This window comes from Myxine glutinosa, chromosome 9, assembly GCF_964187855.1.
Source record: "Myxine glutinosa chromosome 9, kmMyxGlut1.1, whole genome shotgun sequence".
Taxonomy (NCBI): domain Eukaryota; kingdom Metazoa; phylum Chordata; class Myxini; order Myxiniformes; family Myxinidae; genus Myxine; species Myxine glutinosa.
In genome coordinates this window covers 92,972,417-92,987,537 of record NC_136269.1, presented here as the reverse complement: position 1 = coordinate 92,987,537, position 15,121 = coordinate 92,972,417, and the positions used below count along the sequence as shown (strand labels likewise).

Below are 15,121 nucleotides of genomic sequence, written 5' to 3'. Positions count from 1 at the left end.
CATATATACACATACACACATATATACACACGCATACACACGTGTACACACACATGTACACCGACACACATACACACATATACACACACATATATATATACACATACACACATGTACACCCACACACACACATACATACACACACACATACACACAAACACACACACACATATATACACACACACACACACACACATATATATACACATACAGACACACACATATATACACTCGCCTCTCCAATCGGCTTTCCCCGTCTCGTTTCTCTCGTTTTTCTCCCGTCTCGTTCTTTTTCTTGCTCCAAATCGGCCCGTCTCGCCCGTCGGCCCGTCGGAATCGGAAATCGGGCCGTCTTGCTTGCGCGTAAATAAATTGTGTTCATTACACCATTTCTGGATCTGATGACTTGCCAGTAACCATTTTGTAAAAATGAATGTGCAGCATCTAACTCAATATGTCGAAATGTCACACACATCCATGCCCGTGGGATTCCCACGGGTGACCCCGCAAGTTTGCATTGACGTTCGTCGATGGACTCGTTCGCCCGTCTCATTCGTTTTCTTGCTACATCCTGTTCAAGTCTGCGTTCTTCATCGATCGTCTCATTCATTTTGGAAATAGAAGTTTCCACGCAGCGCATGAATTGTCGCGATCCTCAAGAGGAAGTGTCTCGTAATCATCAAATGATAAATGGCAAGTAAATTATATTGTGGAAAATTAAAGATTTCAAATAAACCTATTTAAAGTGTATGCGCACATAACTAATAAAAAAAACGAAGAAATATCTCTCGGTAATTTCCTGAAACATATTTTACTTCCGGCTAATAATGTTGAATGAAATAAAAACGAAGAAATATATGTCGGCATCATTGTTGACGTTTTTGTGACGACTGTCATCAAACAAAAAAGTAATATATCTTAACGGAAAAGCAAAAGCGAATTTTTAATATACTGTATGTCGACACGTTGCCGTTGGTGTCATGTTGGGCGGTGTATGATACATCATGACGCGATTTTTAAAAATATATCTGCATTTTCCCGCGTGTGTGGAATGTTCTCAATTATTGCTGACACTGAGTCCAAAACCATCGATAAAAATGAAATCATATGGTGAGTTAGATTGGAGATAAAGGCGTGAGAGAGACTCAATGGCCTTGAAGTTACAGGCCTTTGAGATTTCATTTCGTTCTATAAATGGCAACTTTCATTGGATTTTCTTCCCGTTTTTTTTCAACCGAGTCTAAAACTATGTTAGCGACTGTGAAAAATGAAATGATATATCGAATTTGATTTGAAATAAAACTGGGAGAGAGAGCAAGACACCATGGGCCTACAAAACAGGCCTCAAAGCTATGCGAGTTAATAAAATGGTGGATATTTGTTTATAATTATATGCAGCCACTCCCAGAATGGGTGGAGCTATGGGTGGAGCTACTCTGCAAACCGAGTAAGCCACACCCCGGACAGACGCCCAACAGACAGACAGACAGACAGAATCATCTACGGCTATTATAATATAGATTATTGTTATTATTATTATTATATAGCAGTATTGTTTTCGTAATAATAATAATAATAATAATAGCGTTATTAATACTAATACTATAGTAAATATAATCATAACACTGCAATCCCTTTGTCGTTATTCCAAAGTTTCTAGATTGAAGTGGTATATGGTTGGTTCATTGTTGACTCGAAACATATTGAATAAACCAGTGTCTCAATGCAAAAAAAAAAAAATACTTACATTATTTGCTACCTGGTATCCCCACCTAGGTCATACTATCCTCTTCAACAAAAGTATCAAACAAGCCTGCCTATGCCGATGTTAGACTTTCGGTCTTGCTTGTTATGAACACCCTGTTAATCATCCTCAAAACGGTGTTTTAACACACCCGATCACCCCGTTTTCATACATGCACTCCCTCGGAGGTCGAGAAGTATGCATGAAAAGTTTGGGGCTGCTAGGTTTCCTGGTTTTGGAGTTATGGAGGACACACACACACACACACACTGCCTTTTATTATTATAGATAATTGTTTGAGTTGTTCATTTGAAAATCAATCAGGAAAGATATTTCAAAAAATGAACATATCACCACATTTGTCGGTATCGAAAAATATAAAGCAAATATAGAAACGTTACCTTGGAGGGCATGCATGGTTATTGCATTCAGTGGGAACCATAGTGGGTTTTTGAATGGAACTGCAGAAGGACTGATTCACTTGAACCTGTTGTTCTCGTACACAAACAGCAAGTGGGGACATCTTTCCTGTGAGGATCAGGCAACACGCACAAATCGTCCCACAAATCCGATTCAGAAGATCAGCAACCTGCTCAAGCAGTAATCAGGGCCAATATTACACTTTTGAATGCTTAAATTACATGCAAAAATGTCACGGTTATGTCGGTTGTTATCAACAATGTCAGATTTATAAAGTTGTCCAACAGGCCAACAGTCCTCTGTATTTGCTCGTTTTTTCACTCACATTCACAAATCTTTAATGAGGATGAGAAAACGTTTTCACTCACCCCCACCACAAGACTTTGAGCAGCTTGAGTACACCACAACCCAAGAGAAGGTGTGGAGTTTCCTTGCAATATGACCCTCACTTGATGTGATTTTTGGCAAGACATATTCCCAAGCAATTCCAGTGTTCTTTCCCTGGATCAAAATCTAAGCAATGCAGAAAGAGACATTAGAAGCCAATAAACAAGGGAACAGTACACCAGAACCTAAATAGGTACAGAAAGAGGCCATTCAGCCCATGTGCACATGGAGCATCCATATCCCATCTACAATTTACAATGTGTGTGTGTGTATGTATAGACTGTATATATAACGTATATATATATATAAATATATATATATATATATATTTACTAGCAAAGGTACACGTCAAAGGCGGGGAGGGGGGGAGGGTGGGGGGGGGCGGGGTAGGGCGCATAAATGTCTCACCTGAAATGAGCAATTTCTTTTGGAGTGTGTATTGATAGAAATGGGAATTCAGTGTAAATATTCAGTGAGCAAGTGTCGCAATGGTGCAGCTGGTGTGTATATATAACATACACACCAGCTGCACACCAGCTGTAACCTCGACAACCTTGTTCCATTCTATCAGCTAAGATTTCCAATCCATGCATGTTGTACCTGCAAAGTACTGCTCGGGAGTGAAGGTGATATTATGAAAGCTCAGCTCGGAAACAGGTTTAGGCATGTTTTGGGCCTACAGCCTGATGGAAGATCACCAAAGTTCTTTCCATGCCAACTGACCACCTCCAGACACCTATCCCTCTCCACATCGTTTCTTCAGCTCCTGACCTCCCCCGTCTCTTTATATGCACCATAGCTTTGCTTTCAGCAATTTCCCACAGCATTTCATTCTGGTTTCCCATTCGATGATCCATATATCAGTAGTTTCAGTTTCACGTTTCAACATCAGTTTCACTTTGAGATATCAGTTTAGATTAATCATTGCAACTTTTGATGCGACGCGAATAGTGCACAGAAAAGGTCGTCAAAACTGATTTTGGGAGGAATTTTTTTCAAATTATCAAAGGGTATAAAGTTTTTTTTAGAGTCATAAAGGGGTCTAAAGTGTTTAAAGAATCAATGATCTTAAAAGGGCCAAATGGGGTCGAAAGGTGTCTAAGGACGAAAGAGCAAAGTGGGTCAAAAGGGTCCAAATGGTCTTAAATTGGCCAAAGTGTGTTAAAAAGCCAATGGGTCTGGAAAGTGTCAAAAGGTGTATATGTCTCAAAAGGGTAAAAATGGGTATGACAGGGTCGAAAGGGTGTAAAGGTCTAAGGGGGGTATAAGGTCTAAGGGGGGTATAAGGTCTAAGGGGTTTAAAGGGGTGTAAAGGGTTGAGAGGGGTCTAAGGGGTGTAAAGTGTCTAAGGAGTGTAAGGGGTCTAAAGGTGTGTAAATGGTCAAAGGGTGTAAATGGTTGTGAACCTTCGACTATGCTCTGAACCTTTGACAAACAACACCTCACTGTGCCTCATCCCATCACCATTAAACCTTTTGTCCTCCTCATCCTTCCCTTTCTCCTAACTTCTGCAATCTCCGACACACAATCAACAGCTCTCCCTCCCTCCCCCTCTCATCCTTCATCTGACCCTACCCCTCCCCTCGCCTGTCCTGCACCCGATGCTCCCCCTCTCTCCTCATTAACGGTATGGACCTCAAACATCCAGGGCTTTCGCTCAAACCTGATTGATCTCTCCATTCAGGTTGCTTCTGACAATCCAGACTTGATCTACTTAACAGAAACTTTCCTCCTTCAAGATGTCTCTGATTCCTTAATATCTCTTCCTGGTTACTCCCTCCTCCGTATGACAGACCTGAGCCTCGTCCTGGTGGTGGGGTTGCTATCTCTCCTTCCCTCTCTACTCTCTCCCCTCTTAGTGGGGTTGCAGGTTGCACTGCCCTCTCTCCACCCCCAAGAGTACCTCTGGCTACGGCTTCCTCTCTGCTCCCACCTTTTGTTCAAATGTGTTCTGTACCATCCTCCAAATAGTGATGACTCCATTTACATCTCCCTGTAAGACAACATGGACCAACTTCTGTCCACTCATCCCAACTCTCTCTTCCTCATATGTGGCGACTTCAACTGTCATCATGCCAGCTGAATAGGTGTGGGTTCCTCTCACACCAGCCATGGCACCTCAGCAAAGGACTTCTGCGACTCACTGGGACTGACACAATCTGTCTATTTCCCGACCCGGATCTCAGTCAATAGAGTATCTTCTCTTCTAGACTTGGTTATGACTAACTTCACTGCAAATGTCTGCTGCTCTTCTTCTGCTCCGATCGGTTGTTCTGATCATTTCCTTGTTAATGTCGATATCTCTCTGGCCATTCTCAGAGAGCCTCCTCAGTGCCGTCGAGTCTGGCATTTCACTCAGGCCGACTGGCATGGTCTTCAAGCAGCCATCAATCATCTGGACTGGTCTCCCATCTCTAATGCCTCTGACATCAACTGTTCCTGGGAATTCTTCCAAAGTAAACTGATCTCTCTCATGCACAGATTTATCCCATCTCGTCTTCAGTTGTCATACCCTCCCTCCCGTCCATGGTACACTGAAGCTTGTGCTGAGGCAGTTGCCATGAAGCAACTTGCCTTCACCTCATGGAAGGCTAATCCAACTGGAGGAAATCTCAGTTACTTTCACAAAGCTTGGAAGAAGTGGGTGTCTACCCTCAGGAGAGCCAGGAAGCACTATCTCTCCACTCTCAAGACTGAACTCTCAAACCTGTCTCCCTCCTCCAAATCTTAGTGGTGTCTGGTCAAATCTGTTTCTGGTGTTTGCTTCCCCTCCATCCCCTCCCTTACCTCAAACAGTTACACAGCTGACACCGCACGTGAAAAAGCCGAATGCCTCAAATCTGTGTTTGCCTCCAAATCTTGTGTCCCAAACCCATCTCTCTCTGTACCCACCTTACCCAGTCGAACCCAGCTGCTCCAGGACTCTGTGTCCTTCTCTCCTAACAAGGTGAAGAAGTTTTTGTCAAACCTCGACTCTGATTCTGCAACTGGACCAGATGGCATCAGCGCACGGGTCCTAAAATCCTGCTCTGCCACTCTATCTCACCCTCTCTCTGTTCTCTTTACCCTCTCTTTTGCTCAAGGTCATCTGCCATCTGCTTGGAAATCAGCCAACATTACCGCTTTACAAAAAAGGTGCAAAAACAGATCCTTGCAACGACAGACCAATCAGCTTGCTCCCAATAATCAGCAAGGTCATGGAATCAATCATCGCTTCTGACATCAAATCCTTCCTCTTCTCCAATGGCTTGATCTCGGATCATCAATTTGGATTCAGACCAGGTCATTCTACTCTGGACATGCTGCTTCTGCTGTCTCAACAATGGATGGAGATATGAGTTTCCTTGTATTGTCCTATAACAATTTCAGCAACAAGTTGTACAATTATTGGTCAAAAAGGCAAGGTATTTCCAAAACCACAGAGCACGAACCTCCACCATAAGGCTTGCATTGATGGGACCTGTTGCAGTCAAGCTCTCAGGTCGATCAAAAGGTCTTCTGTAGTCGAAGCTTGTACCAGCAATATGGTGCTTGCCAGGCCAGTCCACCCGCAGACCCCCATTCAAGAGGAATTGTCCGTGAAGGTCACGCAAGGCGAGGTAACTGCTTGAGATGTTCAGCTCGTACACCATGATGTTTCGTGCCCCCAATGGAAGAGTGAACATGGTGTGGTATTCTGGTGATAGGCACACACGTGTTCCTAATGAATGAAGCATAAAATGTCTTAATAGTTTATGAAGTATAAAATATGCCTAACACCAGGCTTAATATTTTTTATTAAATACACAGTAAATATCAGCACAACATAAAGCTTTTGATACTAACCTTTCAAAATGAAAGTGTTACAGAACTTCATGGAAACCTTTGATAAACCCCAAATAGTTACTTTGAAAGTTTTATTAGGGGACTCACTCAGAAACACAGAAAAGGCAAACATAACAAGAAAGAGCAATCAGAGATTGCAGACCCTTGCCAGGAAGTGTTTGTGTGGTGTATTTTTGGGGTGTTTATTAGCTGCTGTGTTTGTGTGGTTTCTTGACAACATAGATATATGTTCGATCCAATATAGCTGCCGAACCATGTGAACAACGACATCATCAATTTAATTCGCCCATACAATTTTTGTGCAGATCATGCTCAAGAAATTTTAAAACTCATCAGATAAAAGCGTTCTACTTGTCTAATTATGATGTCATAATGAAGGCACCAATGACATCATCATGAATATATGTTGTTCTCCATGGGGGTAGTTTGCAATGAGCCATCTTTCATTTTTTTCCATGGAGCGGTTTTGGAGATATAAAGGTGCAAAAATATTCGGTTTTTCCAAGATGGCGCCCTACTACTTGATATATGAGGTCATACTTATGATTTAAAAAATCTACAGGAGGAAGCGCTCCTATGGTGAAAATTTCTTGGAAATCAGACCAACGGTTGCAGAGAAAAGCATACTCACGCTCTGTTCAGCCAAACAAACAAACAAACAAACAAACAAACAAACAAACAGACAAAGACAGACAAACAGACAGCCAAACACAGACAAACAGATAGACAAACAAACAGACAGACAGACAAACAAACAAAGAGACATACACATACAGACAAACTAACGAACCCAAATGCAATACCCTCTCCTCTGGCGAGGGTAACGAATGAATTTATTGCACTTGAGGCCCGATGGTATTTTGGAATGAGGAACCATGATGATCAGATCTCTTACCATTTGCATGGTGCTGCTGGTGGTATTCTCCACGAATCACCTGGCATGTCAAATTGCGTCCTTGGCAAACACCACAGGCATCCCTCTCTGCCCAAGATCCAACCATCAAATCACAACCCACGTGCTGAAAACATTGGTGGTACCAATGAAAAAGGGGTAACACCTATGGAAAATTGATTATTCTCATAAAATAAGGGTAGTCCTCTTTAAAAAAAAAAGAGATGTCCTGGCAACTATTATGTTGGTTTCATGAAAGACCATGTGCCATACCATGCAAACGCCATCGATGCACATGTCTTTCTTGTCTTCTGAGCAGGGTGTGCCATCCTTCACCTTGCTTGCCAAAGCGAAGAAGAAGTCAAAATCTTCAGCCATGCAGTACAGCTTGCAGGCATCCTGCTCTGCAAACGACCACTGGAGCAATCAGTAAGTCGCCATACCTGAGTTGTACAATCAGTATTATTACAGTTGATGCTGTTGTTGTTGTTGTTGTGTGTGTGTGTTTTAGACTCTAAATGAGCATTAAATTGAAATAATTAAAAAACAGTTAAAAAATAATAATAATGAAAAAAAAAAAATTAAAATTGAATAAAAAACAAAAATAGTCTTCAACAACTGACAGTAAACAAATATTGGTGAATGAATGAGAAAAGTTTATTAAAGCTTCAATAAGTCGAACAAGTCGTTCACTGTGTTTACGCATAATGTGGAAGGAGTATTTTGACTGACCAGTCACTTTGGTGTATGGTTTCCACTTGTAGTACCAGCCACGGAAAGGTTTGCTATTGAACCAAGCACATTGTACAGCTCGGAAGGTGGGAAATGCCTTTGCACATCTCTGTACACTGCACAACTGGTACGCGCGGCCTTGCCCTTCACAGTACAGTCCTCCATATTCAGGCCTGAAAGAGATTGTATAATGGACACACACAATTACTGCAAAAAAAGACAAAATAAAAATATAAAACAAAATATCAACAAATATACCCTGACAACTGGGGAAACGATAAAAGAGTATAAATGTATCAAATAAAATAGTTGGATAGATTGGGCATGAACAAAGAAGGCTCATTGGAATGGTTAAGAAGAGGTCAGCTCAACTGGGATGGAGAACGAATCATTATTAATGTCCAGGACCAAGGACACTACACAAATGGCTTTAGGAAAATGGAGGGACTGAGTCAATCACACCATTGTAGGTTCTGCAAGGTAGAAAGAGAAAGCACGAGCTACCTCCTATTGGGATATAAAACACTCATGTCAGACCAGCTGTACAAACAATGGCACAACAAAGTTATGTAGGGTAATCGACTGGCACATGTGAAAAAAATTCAATATTCCAGTTGTAGAAAACCCATGGAAACATGAACCAAAAGCAATAACTTAAAATAAGAAAGTAACACTCGGGCATGACCTGATGATCCCATCGGGTGTGAACATAGAAAAAAAGCATTGCGACAAGATGTCGTAATTAGATACAAAGAATAAAAAAGAAGGCATTGCTAATTGAGGTTTCTGTACTCAGCAACGTTGGCCTAAACAATACAGAAATCAAGAAAATGACCAAATACCAAGCCTTCAAAAATGAAGTGAAAAGATCCTGGAAGCTGACGAGCATTGAAATTGTACCACTGTACCAGTGATTATTGGAGCAACAAAATGATAAAAGAATCCCATGGAGATCTTAGAAACCATGCCTGGGAATTTTACTACAACTGAACTACAGTTGGAAGCTGTCTGGGGCTCAGTGATGATCCTAAACAGAGCCGCTTGGAACAAAACTTTTAAAACAATAAAACTTCACAAACTGGTCCATGAATCATGACCCCTCACAGAAACAGAGGTGGATACTTCGAGACCTGGGAGGACTCCATACCACAACAACAACAACAACAACAGGCATTTTAAAGGCCATTTTCCCTGCTAGAGTGGGGGTTAACCTTGCAATATTTTCCATTTTGCCCTATTTTCTACATCTCCCCTTGTTAACTACCTTGCCCGCATTTCTTCTTCCACCACCTTTAGCCAACTCTTTCTCGGTCTTCCCCGTCCTCTACTTTCTTCTACATTCATTTCCATCACTCTTCGCAACCAGTCACTTTCATCCTTCCTCAACACATGACCATCTCAAACCATCTCAACCTGTTTCTCTTCACAGCATCAATCACAGGCTCTATTCCTATCATCTTTTGCAATTCATCATTTGTCTTCCTCTCTCTCAACGATACTCCGCACATCCACCGAACCATTCCCATTTCCACCCTTTCCAGCCTTCGTTGCTGCTCTACGTTCATGACCCATGTCTCGCTCCCATAAATCATAACACTTCTCACACATGCAGCATACACCTTTCCCTTCAGCTTCAACGACACTCCCCTCCTCCTCAGCACGCCACTCAGTTCCCGAAACTTCTTCAATGCACATCTCACTCTAGCAACCGTTGCCGAGTCTGATCCACCTTCTCCATTTAGCATGTCTCCTAAGTAGCAAAATGTTTTCACACCTTCCAGGTGTGAAAATGTTTGATGAACCCACTCAGCGCACATTGTACATTGAATGGAGTTCACTCCGACACCCTTCCTGCACACAGCACATGGCCACTTCCCAGTTCTTTCCACCTCACCACATGCTTTACCACTTGCCATCACATTATGGAGGACTCCATACCATCTTCTGAAACGCACATATGGAGATAACCAATGACACAAGCACACACACATGCACACACACATGCAGACACACCAGATTTGGTCTGTCATTTCTGACTAAACAGGTCTTGTAAGCCTGGTTGCACTTCTGTCCATTTAATGGAAAACGCCATTTGTTTTCCTATCAGCACACTGTTTCCTATTAGCAGCTGAGTGCTTCTTTTGAGGTCTTGGAAGTGAAATTCCATATGAGTTTAATTTCTTCAGAGAGTAATATTAAATCAGGGCTATAGTAATCCAGCCGTGGAACATCTCAGGATCCAATCTTCGGGTGTGTTGTTATTGCTGCTATTTCTGGCTGGCTGCACCTCGTCAGTTGAAGCATAAGGGGAGCTCAATTTCAGGGCATAGCAAACTAACACCCACGTCCCAATTTACTCACCGTGTATGGGTTCACAGAGTCAGAGTTCATAAGTTCACAAATTGCAGAGTTCAAAAAGTAAAGAGGCTTGATGATTATCACTTCTGGCAGACCACCGAATGCAATACTTGGTGTTATGAGCTTTGGGTAAAATTGCACAATCACAGGGTATCACAGGGTATCACAGGGTATCCATGGAGCAGAAAAGCAATACAGTGTGATTGTGAAGTGCACTAAAATGTACTCTAGTGTCCAGTGTGTCCGTTTGAAGCTGTTGTCCTGGTGAACCTGATTTGCCTCTGATATCATCTCAATGCAAAGAAGTGTTTTGAAATAACACAATGAATTTGCCAGAAGCTTTTGGAAAGTAGATCTCAAGCTGCCATCCTGAAGGTGTCATTGTGGCTTGCAAATTTGTTGTCTTCAAGGCAGTAGCTGTTGGGGTGTTTTAACCTCACAATTTGGACATCAGCCAAGCGGAGATGCTTGGTCTAAATGCTCTCAAAATATTAAAACAAAAGTTTTGACCGGTGACCTTGAAGTCACAGAGGTCAAATAAGTATATTCGATGCCAAAAAGTCTCAAACTTGTGGGCCATGCCAAGGATCGAGAATAGATTGGAGATGAAGCTCATTCTATAGTAAGGAGATGCAAGTACAGACAAGAGGCTTGTCCCCTCAGAGATTTATGGGACAATCTACATTCGTGTGGCTCCCTGTGATTGTGACAGTCAAAATCTCCAACAAGCAGCAATCTGGAGCGAAACAGATGAGCCTCGGGACACCAAGATTTTTTATATATTTTTTGTATACAAGATCGAGGCTCGTGAAAGAGCTAACATTAATCACACAAAAATTCAAACCGACACATAAAACACAAAATAAGGGGAGCGGTAGACAATATGGGGAGAGAGGGCGAAGGACAAAAACACAACATTTGAGAGCAGGGACATTGGGAGATCTGTGGGAGGGAGAGGGCTTGGGGGGAAGTGGGAGAGGTATAAAACACATGGACACTGCAAGGACTTCCAGGAAAGAAGTTGGAATTTCAAAAAAAGTGGATCTGGGGTGAATTAGTGGGGGTAGAAAAGATCAAGGTTTTGGATGGGGGAAGATAACAGATGGTGGTGAACAGCTGTTTTAAAGACCTGGAGGGAGGAGTGGGATTGAAGGGAGTGGGGGAGTTTGTTCCAGAGGCGGGAGAAAAGAGGAATGAAGGAGTGAAGGTGAGCAAGAGAGTCCTTATTTTGGCAGTTTAACCATAAGAGGGATGCTGGCAGATCTTGTGCGACCTGTAGGAATATTTGAGGGACAGAGCACAGAGAGAGCTGGGGGAGCGAGGCCGGAGAGGAGTCGGTAGAAGACAGAAAGACCACCTACCTGCCTGCGGGGAGTGAGTGAGTGAAAGATTTCTGTCTGGGTGTGACATGGTTTGAAAGTTTATCATCTTATATCTTTCAAATCTAGTTGTTATTGCTTGTAATTACCTGTAAGGTAAGGTAATGATAGCTATGAACAACTCCAGTTATTGTTTTTATTATTATCATTATTTCCTCTGCTACCAAAGGTGGACAGAGGTTATGTTTTCACCCATGTCTGTCTGTCTTTGAGGAGGATATCTCAAAAGGTTGTAGACGGATTCGGACAAATTTTCTGGACAGATTGGGTGTGTCACATGGACAAATTGATTCAATTTTGGTGAAGATCTGGATCCGGATATGAGAATTTTTCAGTGGTTCTTAACCTTTGAGTGATGGGTCTAAAACCGATATTTAACATGATGTCTCAAAACGTTGTGGACGAATTCAGACAAAACTTGGTGGACAGGTTGGGTGTGTGACAAGGACGAAATGATGAGATTTTGGTCAAAATCCGAATTCGGATCCAGATACAAGAAGTTTATAATTTTTAAGTGATTCTTCAGCATTGAGAGATTGGACCAAAAACGATCATACGCAACACGCAATTTGGTGTCTGTCTGCCTGTCTGTCTGTATCAGCTCACAACTATTTATAAAAGTGCAAATTCCATGAGAACTACAACCGGCAATTATGTCACATATTTTAATACTATGGCATTGCCCGTACGTGGGTGCCCGTTCCTTGCCAATGCCCGTACTATATATATATCTAAAATTATATCCCCCCCCCCTCTATTTACATGAAATGGTTTGGTCCATTCGCAACGACCACAGAAGCCCCCCCTCTATTTACATGCAATGGTTTGGTCCAAAGCGAACGGTTTGGTCCATTCGATGTGATTCGATGATTCGATGTGAATGGTTTGGTCCATTCGCAACGACCACAGACCCCCCCCCCCCCCCTCTATTTACATGAATGGTTTGGTCCATTCGCAAAGCCAAAGCGAACGACCACAGAACCCCCCCCCCTCTATTTACATGAATGGTTTGGTCCATTCGCAAAGCCAAAGCGAACGACCACAGAACCCCCCCCCCCCCCCCCCTCTATTTACATGAATGGTTTGGTCCATTCGCAACGGCAAAGCGAACGGCGAACGGCTAAATCGCCATAGCTCGGTAAGTACTTGTCCGATTAATTTCAAACCTTGAAAAGGCACATCCTCGGGTCCCCAGCAATATACCTGGCAAGTTTCAAGTATATCGGACCGGTAGTTGTCGAGAAACAGCGGTCACAGACAAACGTACAGACGTACAGATGTACAGACGTACAAACGTACAAACGTACAAACGTACAGAGATTACTGGAATTATAGATAGATAATTATTCTACAATGTCCAAACTACATAGAGAATCTTACACATATAATGCACGAACAAAATATTGTATTGGACAACACATCTTCTTAAGAGCTGAAGATGTGAATTGAATCAAATGAGTAACAAATTAATTCTTGTCTGGTTGTTGTTGTTCATACCTTGGCTGGGAACAAAGCCGCTTTCGATGAGTAACTCCTCCCCCACAAGTACGTGTGCAAGTGGACCATGAGCTCCATGTGGCCCACTGCCCATCTACTGGCTCTGGTCCATCCTCACCATACCGTACACAATGTCCATGCCGGCACCACTACCATAAAATGGAACAGAAAATGTGCAAATCTTTCTTAGCAGAATTGTTTCTTCTCCTGCAGACATATATACATATATACATAGACATACCTGTCTGTGAACAGAATATCTCAAAAAGTTATTTTTTGGGTGTGTGACATGGAAGAATTGATCCAATTTTGGTGAAGATCCAAATCTGGATCAGAGATTTATTTTTATTTTTATACGTGATTCTTCACCATTAAGAGATGCGGCCAAAAACGAGATATAGCTTGATATTTCAAAAACTTGTAGACTGATTATGACAAAACTTGGTGGATGAGTTTGTTAGATGTCAAGAACAAGCCAATTAGATTTTTTTTTAAGGTCAGCAAATCTGGCCTATCAGTGAGATACAAAATGTAAACTGTTCAGCCTGGCGGAGGTTTGTGCTCTACTGAGTGTCATCCAACTTTTTAACACTTTTCATCATGTTAAGCATACGGAAGAAGAAGTCGTCTGAATACAATGTAAATGGTGGACGGGCTTTGCATTTTCAGATGCTTTCTGGTTTTTTCATATTGTTGGGGAGAATTTGAGTGATTCTGCGTTGGGAGAACATTGATACTAATTTAGTACCTGTCTCAATTATCAACGACAACATCTGGACTGGAACCACACATACACCTGACCATACAGGGTAGGCAGGTGACATCATCATGGGACCTCATGAGGGAGACATGTTTTTTTACAATCCGATATCAACGTAGCAATTTTCCTGAGCCAGGCCCAGCTACAGAAGGTTATAATCAAAATTGCAACCTCTGGGATTCTGGTCCAGTGTCCTCCTCATTGGTCATTACCATATCCAGTCGTGGCATTGTGGTGATAGCCTCCAACCTTTATACGTATATGCGTATCTTTCCTGTAAATAATAAAGATAACAACACCATAGTTTTGTAGCATTGGTTGAAGACCCATTGGTGTTATGATGAGTTGTTAGACAATCTCACCATATTTCTGCCACATTTGGTCCCCTCAGCAGCAGGCATGAACTTCGTCTCGCAATGTCCACCTGTTTTCCGACACCACAGTGCCTTGCACACATTCTATGGGAGCACACAGATGAGACACATTTGCTGATAATCAGCACAGATCGTTCGATTATTGCTTTCAACAGCTTAAGGTGAAATTTAAGTATGACTATAAAATTACTATACTACCATTATTATTAGAGTACCAGCTTTATCCTATATTTATGTGAGATAAACAGTTTTTTCCCAGTCCTTAAGGTATCGTGAAATATTTGCGGTGGATTGACCTCAGCAGTCTCCTCTGGCCTCCATGAGTTTCATATCAGATGTTTATTTTTTAAATACAGAGCTAATGGGGAGAGTACAAAACAAAAATAACAAGACCAATAGTATTAACAACGGCGTAGCTAGGCTTGGGTCTGCGAAGTGGAGGATCAACTGTGCCCCTGTCATGTGACCAAATCCTCAACTGTGATTGGTGAACGTTTGTGAGGGACATACATACATACACCGGACGGACAGACAAATACTGTTCCAGACGCCGTAATGCTGTAAAAAATATGGCTGCTGGACCACATGACCGATGACATCATCAATATTTTTCCTCGACCAATTTATCACTAGATGACTCAATAAAATTCATAATTATTGGATCAAGCGTTCTACTTGTCGATTTATGACGTCATAATGAAGGCACCTATGGCATCATCATCAACATATTTTATTCCCCATTTGGAGTACTTT

At 42.0% G+C, this 15,121-nt stretch overlaps 1 protein-coding gene across 1 annotated transcript in view; it reads right to left on the bottom strand.

The window, feature by feature from the left end:
• LOC137435741 (A disintegrin and metalloproteinase with thrombospondin motifs 16-like) overlaps nucleotides 1-15,121 on the bottom strand; it is a 257,905-nt gene that overhangs the window by 78,190 nt on the left and 164,594 nt on the right. The window contains exons 10-17 of the mRNA XM_078785110.1: nucleotides 14,357-14,452; nucleotides 13,235-13,383; nucleotides 8,001-8,173; nucleotides 7,542-7,672; nucleotides 7,272-7,395; nucleotides 5,983-6,227; nucleotides 2,533-2,677; nucleotides 2,146-2,272 (exon numbers count right to left, since the gene is read on the bottom strand). Coding sequence (XP_078641236.1) covers nucleotides 2,146-2,272; nucleotides 2,533-2,677; nucleotides 5,983-6,227; nucleotides 7,272-7,395; nucleotides 7,542-7,672; nucleotides 8,001-8,173; nucleotides 13,235-13,383; nucleotides 14,357-14,452 — 1,190 coding nt within the window. The remainder of the gene's footprint in view (nucleotides 1-2,145; nucleotides 2,273-2,532; nucleotides 2,678-5,982; nucleotides 6,228-7,271; nucleotides 7,396-7,541; nucleotides 7,673-8,000; nucleotides 8,174-13,234; nucleotides 13,384-14,356; nucleotides 14,453-15,121) is intronic.